Source organism: Artemia sp. Qi Xiang Cuo, chromosome 19, assembly GCF_049724085.1.
Source record: "Artemia sp. Qi Xiang Cuo chromosome 19, ASM4972408v1, whole genome shotgun sequence".
NCBI classification, from domain to species: Eukaryota; Metazoa; Arthropoda; class Branchiopoda; order Anostraca; family Artemiidae; genus Artemia; species Artemia sp. Qi Xiang Cuo.
In genome coordinates, this window is record NC_142812.1 from 31,006,036 (window position 1) to 31,030,273 (window position 24,238).

The 24,238-nt window shown below is 36.7% G+C and overlaps 1 protein-coding gene across 2 annotated transcripts in view; it reads left to right on the plus strand.

Annotated features, from left to right (window-relative positions):
* Positions 1-24,238, plus strand: part of ec (ubiquitin specific peptidase echinus) — a 160,529-nt gene that overhangs the window by 36,623 nt on the left and 99,668 nt on the right. For both annotated transcript variants that reach the window (XM_089104730.1, XM_089104731.1), the window contains exon 2: positions 8,421-8,606. In XM_089104730.1, the coding sequence (XP_088960856.1) occupies positions 8,463-8,606 (144 nt within the window). In that variant the 5' untranslated portion in view covers positions 8,421-8,462. The remainder of the gene's footprint in view (positions 1-8,420; positions 8,607-24,238) is intronic.

Consider the following 24,238-nt stretch of genomic DNA (forward strand, 5'->3'; position numbering starts at 1 on the left):
CCCACGCCAGTTTTTTCCCAAAATCGTCCGATGAAAATTCTGAGATAGCCCTTCACCATAGTTGAAAGGTCCAATAACTATGTCTTTAGAGATAAAATGACCCCCTACAGGCCCTAGGGAAAGGTTTTTAAGTTATACAATTTACCTATTGTTTTATTTGTTGTTGGGAAGTATGCATACATTTTTCGAGTGAGAAGGGGAGGATGAATTTTCTGCTGGAAGGATTTTGCACGGGGATAATTTTCCATGGAGAGGGAAGTTCCCAGGGGGTGAAATTTTGCACTGGGTGAATTTGTCAGAATTCATATATGAAATTTCTTTATATGTCTTGCTTTTTCTTTACCGATTCAATTTTAGCCTTGGAGATGTTAGGGGTAATTGTCCTAGACAAATTTTCACCTGGAAAGGGGGATTTTTCCGTGGAGTAGGAGCCAAGTATCCTGGCGTTATTTAAAAAACGATCAGAAATTAAATAAAAAAAAGTTTTTTATTCAAAGGAAGTAAGGAGCAACATTAAAACTTAAAACGAACAGAAATTATTACGTATATGAGAGGAGTTGCCCCCTCCTCAGCACATCGCTCTTTACGCTTAAATTGTGTCCCAATTCTTTGAAAACAACTGAAACACAAGGGTAGTTTGATTACAACAATAGGTAGCTTTTTTTAAAGGGCCGAAAAACTGTAGCGTGAAGAGCGACCTGTTGAGGAGGGGGACAACCCCTCTAATATACGTAATAATTTATGCTAGTTTAAAGTTTAAATGTTGCTCCTTACTTTCATTTGAAAAAGATTTTTTTTTCTATTTAATGAACCTTAGAGACAAACATTTTTCTAAACGCAATGGAAAAAGTATGTCAATGAAAGTAAAAATATATAAAAATGAAAAAAAGTAATTAATTACAAAAAATACACAAAAGTACAGCCTACTTACTAAAACTAAGATATAAACTCCCAGCATTCAGTTCTGTTGAGCAATGCCGAGGCGTTGGACGGATATTTTTTAACAATATCAACAGTTTTGAACTTGGTTATCAAACACCAAAATATTCAATGCCTTTAGACTGAATTGTTCATAAAAAGTAACGCATTATCAAAGTAGTTTGTTCAGAGTAAAATATTAAAACTAAAATGAAGAAAATCAAATAGAAATTTTTGATTTAATATGTTTATAATATCAAAAACCAATATATTTGACACCTTTATACTTCAGAAGTGTAAAAAATTAAATCTTTTGCAAAGTGACAACTGGATAAATATAATCACTCCTGGAAAAAAATAAATGATAATAAAGCACAAAAAATGTATCCGCTCAGGGGGAAAATACAAAAGTTCCCAGCATTCCGTTCAGGGGACATATCTGATTATAGTGGCTTTATATTTCAGCCCATGGGTACACTTGCAATGCAAGCAAAGGTGGACGGCACATTTTTACCGAAGTTGTCCCTTATTAAGTTGTTTTTCTTGTGTTTTCTATGATCAAACGAACTTTCTTTTGTACTAATAGCTGCACTAATTAATAATAAACAAATATATATTTAGGATCACCATAAAAAGCAAATTCTTTGATAGAATGTTATCAATAGTTAGGCTCTTACATTTTCGTTATTGACAATGATCGTTATTTGATTACCATTCATTACTATGAAAAATTTTATGTTTTTTGTTGCTCCAACCAAATCATATAGAAAAAATGTTTGTGGAAAACTGGAAACAGGTCAGTCAGTCACAAATTAGAACTTATGTGCAACATTGGCGCAGCACACATTTTTTCCATGTTATTTTCCCTATTCTGCTCTCTTTCCTTTGGTTTGCTTATAATTACTCTATAGTCCTAAATTTCCAGGGGTGGCCATGGCCCCCCTGCCCCCCTTGCCGGCACCCATGGTTAGCAGTGACGTCAATGGGGGGAGGGGCTCCTGTACCTTTAGTTTTATCAGTTCTAGTCGCTCTAGCGACTGTTTTTGGCTTGGCTTTGGCTTGGAGTGTTTGGCTTGCTAGGCTTGCAATCTTATCTTCCCCTTCTTGTCTTGACAAGAAGGTTCACGTCCTGGCGTCGTCGATTATTTGGTGTGGGACGGGGGTCAGTGTTGTGACTCTGTAAGCCTAGCCAGAGTCAACAAGCTCCTTCCTCCAGCTGAGTTGAATTCCACTGTCTTGAGAAAAAATTTTCCCTATTATCTCTAAGTGTGTTTGTTTGCGACAAGCTCCAAAAGGGTATTCGGAGAAATATTGGGAAGGTAAAGAAGAAGTGTGTGTGAAAGTACAGGATGGCGGGCTCCCAACTCTTTATTGCAGTTCCTGGCTGAAGGGCCAAGAGATGGAGATCAGCACCTGCGGAAGGGACTATAAAGTTATTGCCGCATCCAAGATTTTGAAAATACTTTTTTTGATTTATTTTATTGAAAAATGCCTCTCTTTGTATTTTCGATGCCACAGAGATTACTAAAAAAACAGAGTTTTACATGAAATAAAGTTATAAATAAAAATAAAAAGAATGGCAATACATAAGGTAAATTAAGAGTATCTCGGAAACAACTAATAAGCAAAAATTACGCAATAGTGGTCTCAGATTAAGATAGTAATTGAAAATTATAGATCGCTGCTAGGAATAAGATAGAATTCAGTTAAAGGGCTCACCCTTATCCAAGGTATAGCAAGACTAAGAGAACACTAAATGACCGCACATTGACTTTGTCAGAGTTACAAACTTTGGCTTTTATTATTATTTTCAATAACCGAAACTTCTTCAAGTTTGAGTTTCCTGACCCATTCAGCAGCCATTAATAAATTATTAAAGATGTGTTTAATGAATACCAGTACCGTGTCAAATTCGTTCGAGTAAATTTAGTTTACCCCTCTCTAAAAGGGTTAGTTTACCCCTTTCTTTGTTGTTGACCGGGACGCCCAGGATTGTATCAGCTATCTGTCGCCTGTCAGGGTCTACTGCAGTGAACTCTTGACTCTTGGCTTTATCAGCCCGTGCTATCAATAGGGTTTTGATGACAAGCCTACAAAGTTAATCCTTTTTCTAGACATCTTTATTAGAAAGACAGAATACCTATGCTGCCCTTCTTGTGTTCAAGGTAGTCAAAGTGCTTGGTTTAGCCAGGAATTTTACATCCATACATTTATCTTGCTTTGCATAATTGGTAATTTTGGTGAAGTGCTGTCTTCACTGTGGCTTTTTCAGCGAAGTCAGCCGAGTAAAAACAGTTCTTGTAAACAGGATTTGATTTTTTCTGAAAAAAAAACAAAACAATTCAAATGCTCTTGATTTTCCTTTTTAGCTTTAAAAATGCACCAATGGAGACTGGAGCTGCCAGTAAAAGTAAAAAAGCACGGGCGATATATAGCCTGAAAACGCCACAATGAAGACCTTGCTTGAAAACGGCTTAACTTACTGCCAGTCACTACCCGAAAACAATCCCCTGTTGCTCTACAACGGGTAGCTGAGGCATCTGTGAAGATACAATAACCTAAACTGAAACATTGGTACTTTTTTCCATAATCAGCAGATAGAAATTTCCCAGGGGTGGAGAGGAGCTAAGGGACCAGCCCCCTTACATAACTCTATATTTTCCTAATTTTCAGGGCGCTCGTTATTCAAATTATCAAGACAAAATGTTTTTTTATTATTATTATTATGGAGCCCTGCGAAAACAAAAGTTTTTTTCTTTTTATGCCTTAAGGCAAGTATGATTCTTGTTATAAACGTTGCTTACAGTAGGCTTCGTTAAAAGGCAATAAATTTTATATTTTAGTGTGTCTACCCTACTTTATCTCACGGTTAGGGGATTGAAATAAAACTTTTAAGAACAATTTTTTTTGGTGGGAGAGGGGGAATAAGGGGATTTATAATTTATATTTGGGGCAAAGGGACAACATTTTCTTCTCTTTCCCTCTGAAAAGAGCATGTGCTACAGTATTTTCTTTTTTATGCATTTTTTATTTCTTTTATATACCCGGAAATAGCAAACAGAAATGGCCAAGAAATATTAAATGCTACTGCTACTACTACCACTTCTACTATTACTACTACTACTACTAAAATCAACTTACTGCTGCACCAAACCGCCTGGGACCAACATTACTGTGCACTCTCCTATTTGATCTTAATTTGTTCAAAGCTTGATTCATTATCCGCTCCCAAGAAGTTCGACTTTCCTTTAAATCCTTTATAACTACTTCTCAACGCACTCGGAGACGACCTGCGTTACGTTTAGCCGAACATGGATGGCCAAAAAGAACAATCGTTGGCAATATGTCATCCTTGATCCGTAAAACGGGTCCTACCCATTTCAGCCTTACCCTCATTATAGGCCAAAAAAGTGGAATAGAACTACATTTTTCGTAGGGCTAGTTGTTGGACATACGGTCAGTCGAAGGGTTACCTAAAACTATTCGTAGACAATTCCTCTGAAAAAATTTAAAACATCTTCAACTGTCTTCCGAAACCCTCATGTTTCAGAACCATACTTTACTACTGTTATTACCGTAGCTTCCAATATTTTAGTCTTGATTCGCAAACGTTTCGTATTCTATTCTTCCAAACTTTTTTTTAACTGTGAAAACAGAGCCTGGGCCGTGATATTCTACTTTTTACACCTTCACTGCATCCACCATTATTGCTAATAGGACTTAGGTAAGTGAATCTATCTACTTGATCGACCTTCTCGTTACCCCCACATCACCTTTTCACCTTTATTTAGCCCTTCCTTTCTTCCCTAAGACATCTTATGATGCTTTGCAAACAATTTTTTTCAATTATTCCATCCATTTTCTACATTGCCAAATTTAAACTCTCAAGTTTCATATTCGACTGTTTCTGTCAAGTTCCTCTCAAATTCTCATCCTGGCGTCAATCAATGTTTTTAATTTCTTGAGATGCGTCACATTTCTACTTAATTGTAATAAAGGTGTAATAAGTCCTTCCGGGACTTATTTCTAACTTTCTTCCCTAAGACATCTTATGACGCTTCGCAAACAATTTTTCTAAATAATTCCATCCGTATTCTACACTGCCAAATCTAAGCTCTCCGAATTCATATTCGACTGTTTCTGTCAAGTTCCTCTCAAATCCTCATCCTGGCGTCAATCAACGTTTTTAATTTCTTGAGATGCATCACAGTTCTACTTAATTGTAATACGTAAACGTGTTATAAGTACTTCCGGGAAAAATATTTATATTGTTGTTTCAGATGTCATATGAAAGCAAACAAATTTGGAAAGTGGTTGTGCGAAACACCTAATCCTTATTCGCTCATATTTAATTAAATTTTTCATACAATGCAGTGCCCTTATAAAGTTCCTAAACAAATATTTTAGGTGCCAGACTCCTTACCTGAAATAATGATGAGTCCTTTTATATCTCTAGTCTGAATCACCTTGATTTGCATTATCAGTTGCTTGTCAAAGTTTGTCCTTACCTATATACATGAATCTTAAACTTATCAATGTATTATCATGATATTGACATTTATGGGTTTTATAATTATGGACTAAAAGCGTTGATAAAATGTATACCTAAAATGAAAGAGCAAACGGAAGGGTTAAAAACTTAAAACCATTTTAGTAACAGAAATAAAACTTTGGGGTCAGGATTTTCCTTATTTTTGGCCGATTTGACTTTTAAAGCTCGTTATTATGTATATCAATTAATATAAGCAGCTGTTTAAAAGATTCTTGGAAGCACACGTTCTTCGAAAGCGGCACAACTCAATGAAACTGTTTCGTATATGTTTTTTTCTCTCTTATTTTGTCTAATGTTTTGTTTTTTTCCAATTTTATTTTAAATAATTGTTAAGAGTCTGTAACACATAGCCAGTCACGTGCTGCTACATATTTGTTATTTTTATTGAAGAGAAAATAAACTACCCTTCCTAGATTCCGAAAGTACATTTTGCACTCGCCCTACAATCTCGTGGATTGGCACCCCTCTTTGATCATTACAAGAGGGTATACCCTGTTTTGACTCAATTTTTTGGGACTGAGTCTAGACTTTATAAAGAATTTGTCTTTTTGAAAGGAAGAGTCGGTGAGTAATTGGACTTGAAATTTTGTGTTTGGAGGAAGGTGGCAATTTTTTTTTCTTCGTTCCTCCCAATAGAGTACTCGTTACGGTCTTATTATGCTTATTTTCCGACAGGATCTTTGGCTTGTCACTTAAAAAAGGTCGAAAACTGGCTCTGATTAAGTATTTTGGCTTATAACTTAAAGTTGTTGCCGTTCTTTTCAGTTGTAGCACTCTAATTGCAAGGTATGCTATATATGACTTGGAATATTGGTATATCAGAGGTTGAGCAATTAAAATCGTTCAACGTATTATGCCGACCACGCTGTAATTCTTTATCTGTTTAAAACCGGTTTCTCTGTGTGTACTCGGAGATAATTAGTGTAGCCTGAGTAAAATAAGCCACTATACAGATATATTTTAATTAAATATTTGATATATAGATTTGGTTAAGTCAGGAACTTATTAAATATAATGCGTTCTGGGCAGCCTGCTTTCCATAATTCTCTGTTGTAGATTCCATAATTTTGTTACTAAAGTCTTATATTTTCATTGTATTTTTGGTTTATTTCATTATGATTAACCTAACTTACTTCTTGATAATGCGTAAGTACCAATAAAACTGAAACAAGTCGGAATATTAGTATTTTCAAGAACCACAGATTTATAAGACACTATTTTACTTTTTAAGTGCTCAAGAGTCAGTACTTTCTTTATGGAGGGGTTATTGTGTGTAAAACCAGTATTTCCCCTTTTCTTTTCAGAAAACTGTAAGAACCACTATTGAGTAATACAAAATCCCGTAGAACCGATATTTGAACCACTGTAGCACTATCCAATAACAAAACTGACCATTTAGAATAATAGAAATCTCTCCACTCTTAGCCAAGGATGAAACCCATGGTCCAACATGAGAACTAAGTTGTAAAAAGTCAATTCTTCTGATTTATCAAGTGTTTCCAAATACGCAGTATGAATATAGGCATACATGTGGGGGAGGGGGTAGGTTCCCTCCTGCTCAAACCTCCCAAAATATCCAAGGTGTCACTGTTTCTCCCATATTTGCTTTGTTTTCGTACAATTTGGTTTATTTTGGAATCTTTACCTTAATTTACCTCCCCCTCCCCTCTGAAATGTTAGTTCCCCATGATGTATGTTATTTCCCCATAAACTCTGTGTTTATGCATAGAAGAACAAGTCTTCTTTGTTGTCATGCGACCTGAAAATTGCGTTTGAGAACTTCACGATGAAAAAAATGAAGTAATTCTTTACAAGTGTACATTATTTGGAAAAGTATAACATTCACAAAAAATGCTCATTTCCCAGAGCGAATTAGCTGTCTGGTCCCAAATTCTGTTTACCTTCATAAAGATCTATTTCTATGTTTTAAGGTTTCACAATTTATAAAATACTCAAAATAAGATAAAAATAACCTATTGAAATGGGAAGCTTGTTTTTGTTCCAATTAATTACTTAAAATTAGGTAAAAAAAAATATCCATCCGAACTTCCGGAGATAGCACGAATCTCCTACTAAATCAGAATGAATAATAACAGGAAACAAAGCCAAAATTAACTGTCCGTGACTTAATATTTCACAGATCGCTACCTTTGAATCTTTAAATCCATTATTCTTTCTTTCTACTACCCCTAGACAGGATGTTAGCTATGAAGGCTTCCTTCTGATTTTCTTTGGGTAGTTATTTCAGCTGCTTACAAAAGGGGTCGTCGACTATATTGACACAGTTCATAATCCGATGTCTTAGATCCGCCTGAATACGCGCTATTGCTCGTATGCCTCTATAGAATCGTTATAGGCCAAATAAAGACGTAATCGAACATGGGTAACCATAGAAACTCTTCTGGGGAAGGTTGGGTTACAAAATTTTGGCTACAAAATTTTGTAGGGGAAACTTTTAAAACAAGTTTTTTTTTCTGAAGTGTCATGCTTTTTGGATCACCTAATTACTTACTTTATACATTTTTGTAGAAATACTAGTGATACGCCAGTGAAGGGGGGCGGAGGGGGTGAAATACTAGTGATACACGGCGTCGTCTAATGAGAAATTTGAGGTGCTTCTAATTAATGAACAATTTATGTTTGATTTTAATATTAACCCTTCTCCTTAATGGGGTGTAATAAAAGCAATGTTTCTGTTAATAAATGTGCCTGTTACTTTGAGGAGCAGGCACGTATACTAACACATTTTTCGGGTGGTGGTGCGACGAATTGGCAGATTTCATCAAATCAGTAAAACAGATATTTTATACAGACATTTAAAAAACTACGGGGTACATTGTAAGAATTTTAAAACCTGGGAGCAGGCAGTACCCAAGTGTTCCTCGCGTACAAGCCTGTGTAGGTTACTGTCCAGTATCGGTTACTTTCTAAGAAACGTTTGTGTTTTCAGATTAGAGGAAAATGTGCCAATGAAAGATAGCAGGGATATAAGATGATCTCATTAACACATCAAAGCAGGCCAAGGACGAAAGATATAAGTGAAATTATTCATAATCGCTCTGACTCAATGGGTCACACAAAAGGTCTTACCAATGAACCTGGACAAAACAATTGTTTTCTTAACAGTGCGGTACAAGTAAGCTGTCGCTGTTTTTTTTTGTTTTTTTTTTCAGTTGAGAAATCTAGACAAAATTAGTCTCCGCTTCTATTTTTTGCTGTACAGATCTTCAAATGATATGTCCTTCGCAAAAACGAAAAATATTTTCTAGTTCTTCATTACCGATTCTCATTATTTATTAGTTCTACATTGTACCAAGTATTAGCTCTACAGTAATACATGCTAGTATTGTCTTTAGTGTATTATGATTAATTAAAAAAAAACATAGGCAGCGCTATTGCGCTGCCTATGATAGGACAAGATGGAAACATTGCCTACAATATAGTCGTACTAGCCAGGGAACTAAATTAACCAATCTTGGCCAAAAAGAAGTTAAAATGGGCACGGCAAATATTCCATGACAGTGTCAGTAATTCATGGATTATAGTGTGAAACCGTAGCTTCTACCAGTACCGATGGCTCTAGAATTCTTTTACTAAAAATCTCACTTTTCTAGCTTTAATATTTTAGTTGTTTATTCCAAGACAAACTGAAACACAGACACGCTTGCATATTGTTTTATTTATATGTAGATTAGTTGAAACATAGTCAGACTTAAAGCACCAAAATTGCTCTGAGTGATGGAACAAAGCAAATAATCACTATTTCCCATACACAGAGTGAAATCTAGAAGAAATATTTATTTCCCATTTCTTTTGCGTTTATTAAAATTCAGAAATGTCATTAAGTATACACCTTTATCTTCTAGCAGGCTTGTAAACAGGGTGGCCTTTGCTCCCTCCTAATCCTCCTTTTTTTTAATTTTAATTTCCATAATTATTCATCTAACTCCTCTTATTTGTCGTCGTCTAAGGAGCTTATTTGCCCTCCCTCGATAACAATTCCTGCTCAGTATGTGCCTATATGCTCAATTTTTCTAATTGTGGGATTGTGAATGAAATCCAATTTTTTGTTTGATTGATCTAAATGGGACGAAATAAAACATTTCGCTAGCTGTTCTCTCCGAAAGAACCCACAAAGCTGTTTCAGATATCCAAACTCACGTTTTTCGATATATTTACCAGCACCTTAATCGAATGCCGCCGACAAAAATAGATGTCACTTTGACAGCTACCAAGTGCAAATACTACCACAGGTAGTTACCTCTTGTAACTAGGGTTTTTACCATTGAAGAATTCCTGGGGTCAAATTTTAGACCCCCTTTCTTCGTGTCGCCAAGACTAGCAAGGAGATTAAATGAAAACTCTGAGTGCATTAACTATGGCTCATCTTAAAATGTCTTCCATTAGCATGATGCCAAGGTTCGGTTTTATAGTAGCAATTCTGTTGTAATTTCAGACACTGAGAATGCCTGAAAATGTGAGAAGCATGGTTTACTTTGCAATGAGTCAACCAAACTAGCTGGAAGGTTTTTACAATTTCCTAGAAATTGTCTTCTCCGAAACTATTTTCAATTTGTGTGCGCTGGCAAGATTGTTGAAGGCAATTTAAAAAATATACTTGGAGATGACGTAATTAATATTAACATAGACGCTAACTTTGAGGTAGTCAGGGAGCGACCCCTGAGACAGGAATGCACGAAGGATTTTTTTGTAGGGATGATAATAAATATCCGGTAGGGGGGGGGGGTAATAAGAAAATATTCGATACTCTGAATAGTAAGCACCTGGAAATTAAAAATAAATTAGGACTGGGGGGGGGGCAGGGTCCAAAGACTCGTCTGGGTATGTCTCTGCCATGAGACACTGCTTATTGCGATTGAGATCCCAGAAAAAAAAGTAAAAAAGGTTCTAAAGATCCATAATTGTTTGGATTTAGCCTATTCTACCGTCCGAAATCAAGACACCTCCTTCTGCAAAATGAGGCTTTTACTTTGATCAGAGATCTACCAAATGATTATCAGTTCTGTAGTGTAAATTAATAATGCGCTTGAAGTCTCTGGAATACTTTTTTGTGCTATTTATCCTTCATCGAAACATAATGTTTGCAATTATTTTTCAAGTTTTTTTTCTAACCTCAACTTGCAGTTATTCAATTTCTGTTTGCTTTTTACAGAAATTGATAGGTTGGATTACGAGCAAGTTCAAAATGTTGATTGCATGTCCCTCTCGAAATTGAAAATTTGGAACTAATGAGCTTAGAAATTTACCAAAAATGGTTGTAAATGAGTGAGGTATGCGACAGAGATTTCTTATTTACCGAATTCTCTTACTTCCTTTCTGTTTTTTTTTTATATTTAATAGATTTTGTTCTCGTAGCTCTTGCTAATAAATGCCAACAGTATGGTCTTGCGTTAAACAGAGTATATGGATATAAATCTCAAGTTTTGGAACTTTAAAATAATGGTAAAATATGCTCATGTTCCTCTTCTAGGCCTAGTTGTCTTCCCCTTTTTAGGCAGCCCTGAATAGTCCAGACTGTTAATGGATAGAAATTGATGTCTAGCTAAGCACACATTAGAACGACTCTTTATTGCGATTCTTTCTAATAATACAAAGAATCGGCTACTATAGGCCGTGGTTCGCTGTTTTTCATCAGGCTTGCCAAAGGGACGTTTTAGTTCTTTTTTTTATCTTTTTTTTTTTACCTTGGGTGACACCAAGACACTTTAAAGCAAAAAAATAACGATTTAGAAAAAAGGGACACTTTCAGCCTTTAAAAAATCAAATCAAACCCTGTTAACTTAAATTTTTGCTACAAATTGTGCAGTCTCAAACATGAGGAACGAAATCGTGACCGCGATGAATCAGCAAGAATTGAAACGTTTTTAAACCCCTTTTTTCTGAAAATGGTTCACTTTTAGATCGTTTTTAGACCCTTCTTTTAGCTCACTATTGAGACGTTAGTCCCACATATTTGGCAAGCCTTTCTTAATAGGTTGCAGGTACTGCTAAAATCATGATAAATGTCTGAAGGGCTGTACAGTCCAAGTATAATACTGCAAATCTTGCTCGAAAGCATGATACGGAACTAACCAAATTGTATTCCTCTTTTATATCGGTGTTGGATCATTCAAATCGTGTCAAAATGCTTCTGAAAAGAGATTGAAAATTGTAGACAACATTTCATAAAGTACTGCAAATACCTAATTTTCTTATAAAAGCATTTGGTTTGAAATTAGTCATTTTGCCAACCAAACTAATAATTCTATCATCCTGCCTATGTGATTTAAACGTATGTATGAAGTAAGTATCATCCTATTTACAGTTGACACACCTTGTCAATATACGTACGATGACTCGCATGTTGATTAAGTCATAAACGAGTTGTAACAGTATATTATCTATTATCTAATAATGGTTTGTACCCTGCGCTTTTTAAATTTTTTGACTGTATTTGGCACGTACATAACCTCCAGGTAAGATCAAACCCTTTTTTTATCTGGGTTATGTAGACACGTTCGAAAGACGTGGCATACATGTAAGATGCCTTCCCTATTGCAAACATGTATAAAGCTAAACACATTTATTGTTAGTTTTAACTGCTGAGAAACTATCATGGTTGTAGCAGTAGCTGCAACCTAGTAAAGAGCGAACCACAGTCCATAGTAATCAAAAGTTGAAAAATGCGTTTTAAAAACAAACTGCCTAGTGAAAGAAATTGCCATCTGACACTGAATTAGGAATGGTAACTATTGTTTCGGTTAATCTTAAAAGTAAAAGTTTGTTACAAAAAGAAATTTATGGTGATTTCAAAAAAGAGCTTGAAACCCCTTGAAAAAGGAGTCAGGTAAAAATAAAAAAAATACTCCATTGGAATAAGCATTTTTGAAAACCTTTAATAGTACAATTGCAGTCCTCCACCTTGAGCTACAAGGAAAATCACTTTTTTGCATGGGGTAGCACTGATGGGTCCTTTTTTTCACCAGGGCTAGCGAATGACTGGAACATCATAGAGAGATGTTTAATGGCTCATTCGAAAAGAAATTAAATTTGCTAGTGCTTCTTTAGGGGTGTTCCCATTTGAGCGCTTTCCCATTTGAGCGCCACGGAATTTTGTTCCATTTGAGCGCCACGGAATTTTGTTCCCATTTGAGCGCCACGGAGTACCATTTGAGCGCCAAACCCAAAATTGTGATTTTGCGGTGGATGAAGCGTGGTTTGCTGCCACATTGACCTGTACAAATATTTATTGCCACGAAGACAACGAACAAAACTGAGGATTTTATTGGGTCAATGGTTGTGAAATAACTCTGTACTGAGAGTTAAGAAGCTAAACGTTTGTTAAGCTTGTGAAGAATATAAGTGAAGATTTTACGCACGTTCATAGGGTAAGAACTGATTGCCGCTGAAGAAGGCTTGCTCGTCAAGTCGAAATATTCGGCTCTTTTTTTAGAGTTATTTCACAACGATCGTTTAGAAATGGAACGAAATCACCCAAAAATCGTGCCAAAAACGGATAATTCAAATTAATATATTGGTAAAAATACAAACAAAAACTGCTAATATCACACATCCGGCGAAATGTTATGTGCGACACCCAAGAGAAGCTCGTCTGCTGTTCGAGTTCCAGCCCTGTACTCCGTCGACAGCTTTTCGAGTCGTTCGTTCAGCCGTGCATACTTCTTGTTCGTCCGATGGATTACATGACCCAGGAGTAGCTGTGTCCTTTCAGAATCGACGACTGCTTGTTCTTCCTTCAGGAAAGAGATAAACTGCCACAAGTTCGGGTGGTAGCGACCGACTCTTCGGTTAAACCGCATGTGCCATGATTCGAGGTCGTTGTTTGTCCTTCGCTGGATGCCGTAGACTGACCAGAAATTAGGAGGACATTGGTCGAACCACTGACGGCTGAAGTAAGTGACAAACGGACGAGCCGAAGGCCAGGTACGAACGATGTGAGAAATGATTGGACCAGAATTGATTCTGACGATCGCTGGAGGTAGGAACGCCAGAGCCAGAAGCTTTCGAACGTAGAGGTTGAAGTCTGCATCGGTCATGTACAGCTCACGGACTGAGTGACGCCCCAAGTTTCTGATTACTGCTTGGCAAAAGTGGAAGTAACACCCACGGTGCTTGGCGGCCGGAAAAACTTGCTTCACGGATGTCAGCAGACCGGTCTCAAAATCAGAGACGACGGTCGTCGGGCGAAGTGTCACTCCTTTCATCGCAGCCTGTAGGATCAGCTCGCTGAAGACGTCGTTGTAAAGCTGCGCAGACTTGCTCTCCATGAGCACGAAGACAGCGGGAAGTTGCTTGTCGCCGAAGAAAACGTGAACGGTGAACAACTGGCCGAATGGGGAAGGAGCTGAGTCGAAGGTGCCGTCCATATACCATTCCGGGCTTCGTTCAAGCAGACTTAACGACTCGTCGGTTGCAAAGCAAATCGCAGCGTTATTTTGAAGCTGAAAGAGGAGGAATCTCTGGTTTGCAGACGTCTCACTGAAAGCCTGGGGCAAGGGCGTCGGTACGGATATAGTATCAGCGGGCAGTGGTGGTATCAGCTTGTTTCGTGATCTGTACATGGACGACTTCACGTGCTTATAGGGTAACTGAGGCAAAGCACTCAGCCCACTGGCAGCAGCACTTGCGACCTGGCCGTCGTAGATAGCGGGAATCGGACGAGTAGTACGGGCTGACTCGCTTCGAAGGTCTGACCGGAATTTGTACTGCTGGGTCTGCAGAGGATCAGCGCTGTGGTCGTGCGTACCAACTGAAACTGGTGAGCCGTCGCTGGAATCAGTGTGTAACCGCCCGAGACATCCCTTCTTCATGCATCTCCAGCTCTTCTTTCTTCCTCCAGAAATCGGCTTATCGAATCTGTAGACGAAACCGTCGTGTTCTAGCAGTTGTTTATTCTTGGAGCTCTTCATTGTCAAACTGACTTATTAATACTAACCAGAAATATTGTTCCTGGCATCATTAAATACTTGTTATAAGAGGGTAAAAAAATATGCTCCCACACTAAATCCTATTGCATTTTGTGGGTAAACGGTTGTGCAATCGCTTACGCAATTAGGTCACCTGACCTAATTATCTGGCGCTCAAATGGGACACAACTGAACTAATTAAAATACGGCGCGCAAATAGGAAATTCCCATTTGCGCGCCATGGCGCTCAAATGGGAAAGCGCTCAAATGGGAGGTAACTAGAGGGTAGTTACCCTCAAAGAGGGTAACTAGCTCCCGGGCGTATTGGTATCGCAGGTATCTTAGACAGTTTTTTAATAGCTCATATAAAAGATATTGCTCATATCTACGTCCTTCCTATAAATTCCACCACCAGCATGTCCCAATTTCCACTAAAACGGTACTTTTGGTGCCATGTCTCAAGTGGAAAAGCTGGGGCTAGTGTCCTACCAGAACTTTTAGAGTAACGTTTAATGGCTCCTTTGAAAGCTATTGCTCATATCTACGTGATTTTTATCAATTCTACCATCTGTAGGGGTGATATATCACTAAAAATAACACCTTTCGTGTCACTTCTTAAGTAGAAAAGCTTGGAAGTATAAAACGATAACATCATTGTAATAATTATGGGCCAAAACCCTTTACTGGAGGTTTGCAAGAAAATCTCCTGTATGTTCCTCCTCCAAGCCCCATTAATAAGCCCCGCAATTAAGGTATAAACACCAATATGTCAAATTTGATTATTAGAGGTGTTCTGTTAGTACAGCGCTGGACTTCAAATTAGAGCGTCTTGCGTTCGTTTCCTGCTTGTTTTTCTTTTTCAATCACGGTTTTGTCCCTATATGATATGATATAATCATTTTCAGATAATTTCACTGTTTTTGTAAGTGTGATGCACTCATTTTTTTTAAGAATGTCCTGAGAAGGTATTTTGTGGAGCATTTCGATTCAAAAGTGAATAAAGGTCATCCAGTTTCATGGTTTGCAATAAAATTCTTAGTAGATCACTAAATCCATACCAAAAACGAATGGCGTAATTTTGTCAAAATACTTTTGGGGGAGGAGGTCGAAGTTAGAGCCAATTTCCTCAAATGAAATGAAAATGACAGAGAAAACTGAAAAACGAGCCATATTGCAATAAAAAAGGTAAATATGTACTAAAGAAAACCGACCTGTTTCAGTAGATGCTTGAATTATGCAGGCTTATCTTAGTTATGACAACATTTTTGGAGAAACTAAATTTCAGAAGGTGGAGGGGGGAAACTGGGTTCTGGGGGAAAACTTTGGCCTGGGAAGGGCAGTTGCATCCTCTACCCCATAGCAAATTACACCTGTAATCCCAATCTCTTGCCACTTAGTGTTTGGAGAAGTATAGGCATGTGGTTCTGGAACTACTCAAAGTTGTATATTAAAAGAATTATTACTTACTATTATACTTACTTATTCAAATTACTCACTTGACAATTCGACCGTAATATTCTCTCATACGTAAGATTGTGCATCCAAAGAGGAAGAAGGACAAATCGGGTAATTCTTCCCAAAATTTTTGAAATGAAGACAAACTTACTTTATAATACCATTTATCGTACCTACACAAAAAACGATCTTTTTTGAAATTTCGGTTCATTTCTAAGTAATGAGTGGCTTTTCTAAATAGGGACAGGTGAAATAACTCCCTAAGCCTAAAGGCACATTTTTGTTGAGATAGCAAAATTTTCCACAAGCATGTGGATATGCAAACCTCTCCACTTAGTTAACCTTTTTGTCGAAGCTACTCACCTAAAGCTACTTTCTTAAGTGCTACTAAATTTAATAACGTCACTATGTTTTAATTTTTCCTTCCACTCTAAACTTGTTTTTTCTGTCAATTTTAGTACGGCTTCTTCGTTCAGCTTCTTAATAAGGGTTGAGGTGTCTTATCTCCCCTAGATTGGAGGTGATTAGAAATTATATAAAAGAATAAGTTTTCAACTGAAACTGAGGCGCAACATTAAAACTTAAAACTATCAGATATTATTCTGTATAAATAAAAACATCATGACCGCGTTGTTTCTAAATTAAGTTTTAATCAAAAACGAGCAAAGATTAATTTAAAAAACAAAGTTTTTTCCGAGGGAAGTAAAGAGCGAAGTTGAAACTTAAAACGAACAAAAATTATTATTTCCCAGCCTATCTAACATATATCAGTAAAACTAATGCAAATAAATCAACTGGTGATATTTCCCTATGTTTGTAGGATTACAGAAAACTAGCGCTTTAGTGAAAACACAAAACAATATAGAGGAGAGTTTTGGTACGATAAAAGTAAACCCTTTAAGGACACTTTTAACAGTATAAAAGTGAAGCATTTTAGATTGTTGTTTTATTTTTTTTTCTTTTAATTTGGCATCACTTCTGCACAATGAGATCAGTTCAATGATAGACTGTCGTTTCGGATCTGAAAAGGACATTTCATGATCTTTTTTGTAGACAAGTTCGAAGTGAAGGAATCTTATTTGTATTAATACTACCATTATTTTATAGGCTGTTTAATGAATTTAAACATATTATTTTTATGCCTAAGTTTTTAAGATAATTTTGATTCTATACTGAAAGTTACTGATATCACAGCTCTTGTAAGACTATGAAAAGCGTTATAGATTGTCATAGAACGTTATAGAGCGTTATAGTTTGCTGTTGTGGGGCTACGTATTTAATTTTGCCTCCTAAATCAATATTCTTGTTTATTATACTCGGCCTTTGTGTTTTCAGTAAAGCACTAGTTTTCTGTAATCTTACAAACATAGGGAAATATCACCAGTTGATTTATTTGCACTAGTTTTATTGATATATGTTTGATAGGCTGGGAAGTAATAATTTTTGTTCGTTTTAAGTTTCAACTTCGCTCTTCACTTCCCTCGGAAAAAACTTTGTTTTTTTAAATTAATATTGAATAAGAGTTTTACAGACATGGCACTTTTCAAGCTACATCCCTGTAGGTCCTACTCAAGTCTACAAGGAGCGGAAGGCCAGGGGGGTAGATCCTTCACTCTCCCCGAAAGCTAAGGATTCGTACGATTTTTTTCGTATAATTTTTTACATTTTCGTGTGATTCACCTGTTTTTGCGGTTTTTTTCAAAGTTGTATAGTCCCCTGAAATATTAACTCCCCGAAATCTAAGCTAATTTAATACTACTATCCAAGTCAAATGCTGAATATACCTAACAATATTTTGTTAAGGTCTGTGTTCCCTGTGTGCCTGTTTTTGATATGTTATTTTTCTGCAGTCCTACACGGTTATAATTTTTCAACGACGCACAATTTGCTATCATTCAATAGCTGAGACAGTGTTTTATCGATCCGCAAAATCACGTTTTTCAAATTTGCTATGATTTTTTTTTTTAATTGAAAAATGCGTTGAAAATCGGTTGGAAGTGGAAGTCGTTGAAAAATAGGAGAATCTTTTAATTTTTCAACAAGTTTGGATCATTCTCTAAGAAAAAGCCTTAGCAATATCCATAATGCTGACTTGGGGAAGGAATAGGTCGGAAACAAGTGAATCCAATGATATAAGTACCTTGTCTTGTTGGTGCAAGTTAGAGCTGTGGGCTTGTCGCCAAATTTCATGTTTCAAAGATAGCATAAACCTTAAACCCCAAACTTATAACCAATATATTATACCACCCATCATTAGTCTATTAAGCTAATCAGAAATAAAAATCAGAGCGAAATAATCTATTTATTGAACTGTCAACAGATTAAATCGGGATATTAGATACACATTTTCCTTTTATGCATCATTTGATGCTGCCATTCTGCGTCAAGAGCAGAATATGAAAAAAAAAATCAGTAAAAGCTGATATTACAAACGTACAAAGGCTGATAAAGGGGTTACTCAGGCTGCATTTTCCCACCCTTCTCTCTAAGGTCAAATTTTATTAAATTTAACTTGGCCACTTGATTCTATTCCATAATATGATTCCCCCTGTTTGAAATGAATTCCTGGGCATGTGGCTAAATCATCGTGCTTTATAATTTTGCTGTTAATTAACCAATTCAGCGATGACTTGTTTGGAGGCAGGGAAAGAGTCTCAAGGAATGAACAAGCTACACCTACTAAAGGAGTCAAAAAGCTAAAAATTGACATACGTGGTGCTATTTCACAATCACTACTTTATATGGCCAACCTATGAAGTGTCTAACAAGCCTGGAACCCCGAAGACCCGAGAAAGGATTCAGGGGCAGATCTAGAGTAAAATCTTAGGGGGGGGGGATCTGACAAGGGCGCCAATGAGCAAAATCTTGGGGGGGGGAATGTTACAAAGGTTTCAATAATTGACCAAATTCGCAAATTTATTCTAAAAAAAAGAGTGAAAAAAGAAAACAAAACGGGGAAAGAGGGCGCCAGAAAAATATTGGGGGGGATCCCCGCCCTGCTGGATCCGCCAGTGAAAGGATTTATGTATGCCATGTCTGGAACAAACAGGAAAGAGGTACCTGAGTGGTCCTGATATATCTTTAATGAATCATTATTTGGCTAGCTTCTGAAAACCGTTGATTATTGCATTGTTTTAGGAGATAATGAAGTGTAATCCCACGTGGCAGTCCTGGATCTAGAACGATACCTAAGAGACTAGTCGATTTTACGTTCATATTGCCAAATCAAGTCGGTAGGATCTATCTTAAGAGGGGGTAACCTCCTCCATGGCTCAAACAAGTCCTTAAGATTGTCGGAGATGGCACCCCAATTGCATTTTCGTGCCTGCTCTGGAATTGTCAGTTAGGTTTATAAACTGCACATAGACAAACAAATAATCATCGGTCAAAGAATTTCGGAATAATCATTGCAAGACCATCCAATGAACTCGTTAGAACTAGAGGGAAAAAAAACATAAATGGGGCTCATTTTCTTTTTCTTTCAATCTGACCGAAATTCGTCGGGACTTTTTCTTTTTCTTTCAATCTGCCTCCTTTATTGAGGGGATTTTTAAGGCTGTTTTTCGAAAAGTTTTTTTTTAATTATGAAATACTTTGAAGTTAGATATAGCTAAATGTTGCTATTTGTGAACTAATGCTGATAAGGAAACTTTTTACATTGAAAAGTTTCCTTTTATCTTTCTTTTTAAATGCAGTTTTGAGTTTTTAATTATTATACTCTATGATTTACATTTTATTTGGTTGTAGCTGCAACTGTGATTAGTCAATATCAATTGCAATCAAAGCACTTTGATATCTAATTCACGAGACATCACAGCAGTCTATTGTTCCATCAGATCTGAGTTTGAGGCGAATCAAACTCTTTGTTACGATTGATAAATGATTTTTATTTTGTTGTGCTTTATACTGGCCTATCAAGCGTGAAAGGCGTATTCAATTCTTTTTTACTCGGAGGTTTTCCCATCCTATAAAACACTGAAAACTCACTCGACCTGATTCTTCAACAGATCGGTTGCAACAGACTCAGAAAGGATCCAAAATTACTCACAACAAATCAATAATTTATTAATAGAACTCTATGATGCTGGTCCTGGATTGAATATCGATACTCAGTCCGACTCATGTGGACACTATCGATGTTTCGATATAACTGTAAAGAAATAATAGCTCATCACCCTTCTCAGTCTATCGGCTTTTTCACTTATTAATGAAAAAAAAAGTTTTTTCGAGGGAAGTAAAGAGTGAAGTTGTAACCTAAAACGAACAAAAATTATTACTTCACTGCCTATCTAACATATATCAATAAAACTAATGCAAATAAACCAACTGGTGATATTTCCCTACGTTTGTAGGATTACAGAAAACTACCACTTTACTGAAAACACAAAAGCCAATTTTCATATAAAACAAGAAAATTGATTCAGGACTCAAAAGTAAATGCGTAGTCTCACAACAACTAACTAATCTATAACGCTTTTCATAGTCTTATAGGAGCTGTGGTTTCAGTAACTTTCAGTATACTAATAAAATTAACGTAAGAATTTGGGTAGACAAATAATATGTTTAAAGTCATTGAACAGTATACAAAATAATGGATTGATTTATCAGGTAACATCTTGGTTTCACCTAGTATTAATCGAAATGAAGAACACATCAACCGTAATATGAACTCTGGAAAATCCAATTATTTCTCTCTATAAAACGCAGGAGGAACAGTTGTGATACAAATTCTAAAGCGAGTTTGCAGTCCTAATACTAATAAGATTCCTTCACTTCGAACTTGTCTTCAAAATAATCATGAGATTTTCTTTTCAGATCCAAAACGACAGTCAGTCTTTACCGTACCAAAACTCCTACATTGCTTTGTGTTTTCAGTAAAGCGCTGGTTTTCTGTAATCCTACAAACATAGGGAAACATTACCAGTTGATTTATTTGCATTAGTTTTATTGATATATGTTAGATAGGCCGCGAAGTAAGAATTTTTGCTTGTTTTAAGTTTCAACTTCGCTCTTTACTTCTCTCGAAAAAACTTTGTTTAAAAAAAATTAATCTATGCTCGTTTTTGATAAAAATTTAATTTAGAAACAACACTGCGGAATGATTTATGTGGAAATTATTTATAAGGAATAATTTCTGTTCGTTCAAATTTTAAATTTGGTCCTTAGTTTCAGTTGAAAACTTATTTTTTATATAATATCTCATCACCTCCAATCTAGGGGAGATAAGACACCTCAACCCTTATAAAGGAGCTGAACTAAGAAGCCGTACAAGAATCGAAGGAAAAATAAGTTTAGAGTGGAAAAAAAAAATCAAAACATTGTGTCGTTTCTTTTTGTAAAAAAATTGAAATAGATCTTTATTTCTTTGTTTGAAAAAAAAATTTAGTCACACTTAAGAAAGTAGCTCCGACGGGTGAGTAACGAAGGCGAGTAACTTCGACGCAAAAGGTTAACTGAGAGGACAGGTTTGTATATCGACATACTTGCGAAAATGTTGCTACCTCAACAGAAATGTGCCTTTAGGCTTAGGGATTTATTTGACCTGTCCCTGAATAAAAAGCCGCTAATTACTCAGAAATGAATGGAAATTTCAAAAAAAGATCATTTCTTGTGTAGGTACGATAAATGGATGTACAATCTCTCTTCGATGTACAATCTTACGTATGGAGAGAATATTAAGGTGGAATTATTAAGTAAATAATTTGAATAAGTAAGTATAATAATAAGTAATCCTTCTTTTAATATACAAGTTTGAGTGGTTCCATAACCACATGCCTACACTTCTCCAATTACTTAGTGGCAAGGGGTTGGGGTCAGGGGCGTAACTTGTTATGGGGTAGAGGGGGCAACTGCCTTTCCCAGACCAAAGCTTTCCTCACGACCCCAGTTTACCCCCCCCAGCTGAAATTTAGTTTCTCCAAAAATGTTGTCAAAACTGAGATAAGCCTGCATAATTTAAGCATCCGCTGAAACAGGTCAGTTTTCTTTAGTATATCTTTACCCTTTTTTATTACTATACGTCTAGTTTTTCAGTTTTCTCTGTCATTTTCACTTGATTTAGGAAATTGGCTCCACCTTGGCCCACACAGGACTTTGACAAAATTACGTCATTCGTGGGGGAATGGATTTAGAGATCTACTCAGAATGTCGTTGGAAACCATGAACTGGATGACCTCTATTCCCTTTGAATCAAAATACTTGACCAAATACCTTCCTGGGACATGCTTTAAAAATGAGTGCATCACATTTACAAAAACAGTTATATTATCTGAAAATTATCGTCTAGAAGGTAGAAAACCGTGCTTGAAAAAAAAACCACAAGCAGGAATCGAACGCAGGACACTCTAGCCTCAGCTTTTCACTTGAGACATTGAACCAAAAGTGCCGTTTTTAGTGCCATTTCGAAATTGTTGATGGTTGAATCTACAGGAAGGACGTAGATATGAGCAGTATCTTTTATATGAGCTACTAAAAATCTGTCAAGATACCTGCGATACCAATACGACCAATAACAATATGCGAATACCGATACGCGTAATATCAATACGTCCGATACCGATATACTGTTCAGCCCTTTCCCCAGGGGATATGGAGGGTTTTATCATCACAAAAACAAAATATTTTTGAATTTTTAACTAAATTTAACAAAATGGCTATCTCAAAATTGTGATTGGATGACTTTGGTGGAGGGGGCCTTAGGGAAGGGGCGGGGGGTAGTTGCCCTCTAATATTTTTGGTCATTCAAATAGTGCACTAGAAAATTTAATTTCTGTTTGAATGAGCTATTAAACATCTCTCTATGACAATCTGGTCACCCCCTAGGCTTGCAATAAAAAAAAAAAAAAAAAAAAAAAAAAAAAAAAAAAAAAAAAAAAATGGGAGACAGATCAGAGTTACCCATGCAAAAAAGTAATTTTCCTTGTATTAAAGGAGGGGGGCTGTAATTTCCCAGAACTAGGTTTTCGGCCGTGTTGATTCCAATGGTAGACTTTTCATTTTGATCAGACGCCATTTTCGAGGGGTTTAAGACTTTTTCGAATCACCATAAAATTATTTTCGCAATAAAATTTTGCTTTTAAAACAAACCGAAATAATAGTTACAATTCCTGAATCAGTGTCAGATGGCAATTTTTTCACTTAGTAGTTTTTTTCTAAACGCGTTTTTTAACTTTTGCTTACTATGGGCTACGGTTCAATCTTTACTAGGTTGCAGCTACCGCTGCAACCATGATATTAGCTGTCCAAACATTGGAGAAAAGTCGTTGGATGAGAAGGACGTCGCAGCAACACAAAACAAATCTCACTATAGGAAAGATGCTTCTAAGCAGACCCGTTGCATGTTTTTTTCCATCAAGTAAGTGGTTCAACACTCCTATCTCAAATTAGTGCAATAGGTTTTATGTCTGTGTGAAAACTCGGACAAACTGCTCCAAGACAAAGTGGCATGCGGCACGAAAACAGAAATTTCGGGTGCAATCATTATCGTTTCTTCACGGGTGCTAGTAACGTGCTGGATTGTCGCAGGTTGATCATTAGGGGATCATTTGACATGTATAGTTTGTTGTCTATCCGGTTTTTATAATACTAATTATGACTGTGCCAGAATAAATTGTCATTTGGTGCGAAAAATGGCAATTTGGTGTTATATCCAAAATTCGTGGAGTTCACTGGACTCCACGAATTTTGGAGGCTGGGTAGACCCTTTTTAGAAAAGTCTTGTCCAAGAAAACGATATTCCTGGATATGAGTACAAACCGATTTGTCCTCGTGCTAGATGCAGCACTGCCATGTGGGACTGAGCCTTAATATCTACTTAACTGATGAAGCCGCGGGGTCAAAACAGGAGTAGCTACTGAGAGGATGATTAAGCGAGGTGTTTAAGCACCGCTATAGTCTACTCGTTTATCTTGGTGCCACATCTGGTGCAGGTGAAAGCCATTTTGGGTGTCTTATGTGGAATGGATTGGGGTAGAAAGCCAGGTTACCTAGTTTCGATTGATATTACAAAGGATCTGTTTGACGTCGACATAGTTCTGGATACCCTGTTTTGACACCGGTGGATATGACCCTTCCTTCTGACTTTTTACTAAAGTTTGTTATTACAAACTGTTTGAAAACGAACCCGAGTTTCCTCTCTTCCTCTGTTATCGGTTTGACAATTTCCCACATTCATTAGGTGTGAGTAGAATGACCAATCTCCGAACGGAGATCGGTAGTGAGGAAATGGAGAACGGAGAAGGTAGTGAGGAGGGAAAATTGTTCCGTAGTTGGATAATGCTTTATGTATTTTAGCTAGACTATGTTCATCTCTTTGTCACCACATGATTCTGTTAAATTCATGAGTTCCCTCAGCTAGTAGCTTGTTGTTCATGAGCCACGCTTTAGA